This window comes from Scomber japonicus, chromosome 1 (genome assembly GCF_027409825.1).
Source record: "Scomber japonicus isolate fScoJap1 chromosome 1, fScoJap1.pri, whole genome shotgun sequence".
NCBI lineage: Eukaryota > Metazoa > Chordata > Actinopteri > Scombriformes > Scombridae > Scomber > Scomber japonicus.
The window spans coordinates 1,643,954-1,650,291 of NC_070578.1; the positions used below are offsets into that span (position 1 = coordinate 1,643,954).

Below are 6,338 nucleotides of genomic sequence, written 5' to 3' on the forward strand. Positions count from 1 at the left end.
CAGGCTGTATAAGAATAGGTCACACAGCACTTCTAATTAGTGATAAGGCAGGCCGAGCCCCCCCTCAGTCTGACCGCCAAAGCCTACACACTCAATAATTAGGCCACTGTGATAATCCTGCCGTCTCCAAGCTTCCATTAGGAAGCAGAGAGGGAGGTCAAATGTTCAGAAAACTATTACACTTAAACACTGGTCCACATCCTTCCTGCTCACCTCTGCCTGCTCCCAAACAGCAGCACAAAGAAACACAACAGAAGCAGCCACCTCGTGAATGTACCATTTTTATTGGACTTATATAGAAATACTTAAAAAAACATGAAGTAGCACCATTACTTAAGTTTTACTGTTTTTCTTTTTTTTTATCATGTATAACTTTAAATGTCAGAAAAATAAAACTCTTGATACATTTTCAAATCTTGTCTCAGCAAATATAATATTAGTATTTGACCATGAGGTTAAAGGCCCTTTATCATAAAATAAAATATACTTTGTTCTTAAACTTTGCTCAATAAAGTACATTTACGCTCAAGTAACTTCACCTACATATACATAAACAAGTGGTAAACAAATGTATTAAAATAGAAATACTAAAACTATAGTGGTGCAACAGAAGCCTGTAATTCCCACTGGAATCTAATTCATACAAATTTTTAGAAAGCATAAACAGTTTCTTTGTTTTCAACTTACTAAGTTTTGTACATTTCAATGTTTCATAATAATATAGAATAAAATATGCTTTATATTACTGAATAAAAAATATGCTGGGTGAAGCAGATTTAAAAGACATTTTTTGCTGAACCTATAAAAACTCCATCCCAACAGAATACTGTCAAATGCAATACACATTTTGTGGATTTGGATTTCCTCCCACAGTTGTGTGATATTAAAATAATACAGTGATCAATGCCATAAGGCCATACTAAAAAATAAACAATATTTCAACCCAGCTACAAAAAGTTCACTGAACTTAAATTAAAATATCTGTAAACATCTTTGCAATAAGAAATATAATCTTTCAAGTCAAAAAAGAATAAAATACTTCAATCTGTATTAATGTCATTTAAAACTTTCAACTTGTGGAAATTTATTCTATACATATATATGTAGGATATGTTGTTGCTCTCCCTTAACGTGGTTTCTGAACTCGAGCTGCAGTATCTTTGTAAGTCAATAGTCCTGTCCTGCTGGAAGCCCTCCATGTTTCCCAGCCACGCCCCCCCCCCCCCCCCTCACTACATTCGATCGGCAAAACTGGAAGGCTTAGCCAGCTAACAGTCTGACCCACGTACCTCCATCATGACCCCTCTGTGTCTCTTCACTTCATAAATATAGGGTACAATTTACTAGAACTATTGATTACTACGCTGTAATATTTAAAACATGCACTTAGATGTTGAAAATATTTCCCCAAGCTACAGTATATTATTAACAACTATGACGGAGCACGACAAGGGTGTCTGTCCCTTCTTCTGGATACTGCAGCCTCTTACATACATATGTATATCTATGTACACTTTCTAAACTGATGATGATTGGGCGATCCCATTAAAGCAGTATGAAGAGTCTATTGTTGCTATTGTAGCCGGTCTCTGATGAGACAGTCAGAGTTACGCTTCTTATGAAAATATACGTATAGCCTGAGTGACGCCGGTGTGGCAGACAGGGCATTTGGGCTCACTTCTCTCACAGATACGATTGGCACATTCCATACAGAAGAGGTTGTGCCCACAGGGGACCAGGGCCGCGATGACCTCGCTCTCAAAGCACACCGAACAGTCGCGGCTTCCTTTTCGGCTGGTGCCGGAGGAGGTGGAGGAGGAGGAAGAGGAGGAGGAGGACGAGGCCGAGGAATCGCACGGTACCCCGGGAAGGTGAGGGCCTGGCAGGGAGGAGATGTTGGAGTAACCGGGGTAACTGAGCGGGCCTCCGCCTGGGTCGCTGCGCACCCTCCGGGCTAACGGGTGCTCTGCTGGGCCTCCACTGTGGTTTTGGAGGGGAGGGGACAGTCTGGGCTGAGGTGTGCAACCGTTAACTCTTCTCTGACTCACCACTATCCCGTTGGCATTAGTGGAGTTGTTGGGGAACATGGCTGATGTGGAGGTGGGGGAGCTGCCTCCGGTGGAGGAGGGGGTCATGTGACTTTCGTACTGTGACCACAGGAGGCCCGGCGGGGCCGGCGTGGGGTCAAACCCGGGCGAGGAGTCAAAATTTAGATCAGTGCAGTCAGGAGAGATCACCTCACTTCCGTAAACAAACCCGTTGCCGTTGGTGTTGACGTTGATGTTGTTGTTATTGTTGTTGCCGTTGTTGTTGGTGGTGGTGTAGCTGAGTGCGGGGCTGGGGGGACTGTAGTCGGCCATGCGGGAACCGTTGTTGCCGAAGTAGGAGTCTGTGGAGGCGCTGCCCAGGGAGGAGGACGAGTCGTTGCGGTAGTTTGAGAAGGGTTTGCGGACCGAGGTGGGGGTCATCCCGGCGCTGGGCTTGGACCACAAGGTGGCGTGACCGTGCAGATCAAAACCCACATCCGTCCCGTTGGCGTGGAAGTCATTCTCATCCTGGACCTCGATAAGTCCTCCCGTCCTCATGGCGATGTGGGCTTCGATCTCTTCGCGGGCCCGGTCTACGTTCTCCGGCATCCCCGTAACCTCGAACACCGGCTCCTTGTCTCGGCTGGGTGTGACGATGTAGGTGTGGGTCTGCTGCTGGATGCGCTTGATAGTGGCGCCTTTGGGACCTACGACCAGACCCACCACGCGATAAGGCACCCGCACCTGGATGGTGGTCTGTCCCGGCAGGTTAGGGGGTCCGGGGACCGGGGTGCCGCTCCCGTTCACGCTGGTGTTTTTGTTCCTGGAGGCTCGGATCATGGAGAAGTGCTCTGCGGCAGAGATGATCTCCCTCCTGGCCATGGCCACGTCCTCCCTCCTGCCCGTCACCACAAACACAGGCTCCTCACCTCGAACCGGAGTCTTGATGTAGGTGTTGGTCTTTGCTCGCAGCGCTTTGATCTTGCAACCTGAGACACGGGAGCAAAAAAGAGGTGGGGGGGGGGGAGTGAGGAAAGGTTCCAAAATAATAACAGATCAAAATATGTCATGTGTTAAACCATTACTTAAAGACTATTCAAAACAGCTGCTGGATGTTTATTATTGTCTCTCACAAGGCCAATGGCCTCAGAAATCGGGTGAAACCACCCTTTTGGAGAAGAACAAATTCAAACCACATGCTGCACCACCATGAGCATACAGCACGACAAAAATAACTCACAAAAGAAAACTCACTTCTGGATCCACGCGGATCCCTGTTCATTTACCAAAAATCCAAAACAGCTGCTGTTACACTCTTGATTTATATTTTTATACTAATAGCATTATGGAAAGAGAGGAAAAAGCTACTTAATCACTTCATTGCCTGGCATCGGTGCATTAAGTTGCATTCCAACAGCCTCCGGCACACACACATCTCTTTATGATCAAAACGGACCGGCTGAGGAAACAGCCTTGGAAGAATGACATAATTAGAAGAGCAAAGCCAGCTGAGTGGGACGGCGTGATGTAAGCAGGCATGTAGAGGAGGGTGAACCCACCTATAGTCTCGTCTAATTCACATTTTAAATCAATTGAGAATGACTTTGAATCAAACTGACAGAGGTTAAATGAGGACTGGGTCTCTGTTATGACGCTCTCCCTTAAAATAATCCCAGAGGTCACAGTTAATCCACTTTTTTTTCTCATTCCGAACTTATAACCTGATGTAACCTGACAAAAAAAGAGGGATGGGTGCAGGAAGAGAGAGAGGGATATGTATGATGTAAATAGATAGATCTTCACAAACGCCCCACTGTGATGGCTTTTTAGTGGAAGAGTGGGAGTTAGTGGTGGATCCTTACAGTCCCTTTGTTTTTTCTGGGAACAACAACAACAACAGCAGCAGCAGCAGCAGCAGCAGTAATATTGCAGGGAGGGGAAAAGAATCCGCATATGTAACCAAGCACTAGTACCGCCCTGCAGCCCTACAGCTGGGAGACTGTGTTAGGTCTGCTCAGCTATGGGCGTCTGCTGCCTGTGGCAAGGTAAGATCGTGACCGTTGTCCTAATTTGATCCTGTGCTATTTCATCATCATATAGCATCAAATAAAGCCTGGGGATCGATCAGCAAAGAAAAGACACATATCTGGGGTAACGCTGTAGCAGAGGCAGCGCTGATCATTTGGTGACCTACATGTACTAATTTACCAGATAATGATTATAATGACCTGTCAGCTCGGCAGGCATAGCTTCACTTCAACCCAGAGGTTCAGGAAGTGTCTTCCAGTGTTATTTAAACAGGCAGGGGCGGTTCTAGGGAGGGGCCAACATGGGCCAGTGCCCCCATAACTCTGAGTCCGGACCCCCTGAATGAAGAGTCTGCATTAATAATAAAATGACAGATTTATTGCCATGATTTTGTACTGAGGTTGTATGCCCCCCCCCCCCCCTTCCATTAAAACTGGTTTAGAACCGCCACTGGACTGTACGTGTCGTTATATTCCTTCAAAACTAAACTCCATTCATAAAAATGGTAATTTAGTGTTTTTTGACATGCCTGTAAGCGTGTACACAACCGACAATATAATTTAGTATCTGATCAGAGGTGTTTCTATTTACTCTTTAATTCGGCATACACACACTCATCACAGTTGGCACTTATTTCACTTAAATGCCAACTTCTTGAATTGATTCATGTGTTAGAATGCCGCCCACCACTGTGCATTTATAGACCAGCGTTGAGTGGCTAAACTAGCGAGACACTTACAAAAGTTTGTATTGAAGTGATTACATCCTGATGGGTTATGCAGATGCCGAATTCACAAGTGATGCCAACATGTTTAGATAAAATGTTAAAAAAGCAGCTTAAGTCCGCCGGCAGATAATACACGCTGTTAGTGAGCGTGTATCTGCTGTGTGTTCAGGACAATAGCTCGGGACGTGCTCGTACCTGAGGCGCTGCTGCTGCTGCTGCTGCATAACATGACACACACTGTGGTGAAACACTGAAACACACACCTTGTCTGCCCACGATCTCAGCCACATGCTCGGAGCTGGGAACCGGGACGCACTCGGTCATGTTGACGCTCTTTTTCCGGGGCTCCTGGTTGTCGTACAGCGGGTTCTCGTCGTTGTCCAAGCCGAGCAGGGAGAGCTGATCCAGGGCAATCTGCAGGGCTCTCTGGTCGTCCAGTGCATCTCCCTGGACGCTGCTGTCGGCGAAGAGCGAGCTGGGCATCTTTGCGACTTTGCAGCGTTAAGGGATCAGATAACAGGCACAATAACAAAAAAGGAAGGAGGGTAAACAAGGAGTGATCTGGGGAGAAAGAAAGGAGAGGGAAAGGAGGAGGAGGGGAGAGGCACCGGACCCGGTTTTTCAAAGACAACTGGTCAGTGCAAAATAAATCAGTGCGGCTGAGGAGGGAAAGAAAAACAGTGCGAGGAGCTACAAAAAAACATCCACCCCCTTTCGTTTTTCCCAGTTCAAAACTGGATGTCCCGGTCCGAGCCGAGCCGGGCTGTGCTGCTGCTGCACGGAAAGACGGAGAAGAAAAAAGCGTGTTTATTCCAGAGCAGAGCCGGCGGTGAAGATAGTAATAATATTCCTTCCTGACAAAGTGCCCCTCCCCGGCTGCCTTCCCTCAGGTCCTCTGTTGCTTCTGTCTGAGTCTTTGCAGAGCCAGACAGAGAGATGTGCGGGTGACGTCACCACCAGGGCAGGGACGATGCGGTGTTGGGGGATCATTTGCATATAAGCCAGATGATTGGCTGCATTGGTAATAAGAGGGCGGGTACGCGTATACAGGCACGCCCTCCTCTTTGTTCTCAGTCTCTCTCTTTGTTTGCTTTTTTACCCCTTTTAGTTTTATTCAGACATTCTTTATTGGCATGAAATGTAGTTTATAACTCATATATACAGTTAGAGACATTAATACTTATATGAACTCAATAAATCAATGAACACATTGGGTCAAAGATGATCTGTAAATCATTTTTGTTCCATCCAGGGATCCATCCCTCCTGTGTGACACTGTTGGGGGGGATTTCCGCTCTGGAATAGAGAATTTTGAAGAATATATAGGCTTAAATATAATATATATAAAGAGTTATACTTTACTTTACAACATATGACATCATCTTAGACACACCTCGACTTGTTGGCAAAGTGTACAGATTGAGGCCAAACAGATTTGGAGGCCCTCGAGACCCTCAGCCTTCCCAAACAGAACAAAATAAACACATTCTACATTGTTATATCAGCTTTATACTTTTCCTAATTTGATGGGAATTGCTTATAAACATGATTTTGAA

The 6,338-nt window shown here is 45.9% G+C and overlaps 1 protein-coding gene across 1 annotated transcript; it reads right to left on the reverse strand.

Moving 5' to 3' along the window:
• Window positions 1-1,251: 1,251 nt before the first annotated feature.
• On the reverse strand, window positions 1,252-5,663 carry mex3b (mex-3 RNA binding family member B). The gene is made up of 2 exons (XM_053318405.1): window positions 5,046-5,663; window positions 1,252-3,016 (listed from the first exon to the last, which is right to left on the reverse strand). Exons 1-2 carry the CDS (start codon window positions 5,263-5,265, stop codon window positions 1,617-1,619), a joined length of 1,620 nt encoding a protein of 539 aa, XP_053174380.1. The 5' UTR covers window positions 5,266-5,663; the 3' UTR covers window positions 1,252-1,616.
• Window positions 5,664-6,338: the final 675 nt, after the last annotated feature.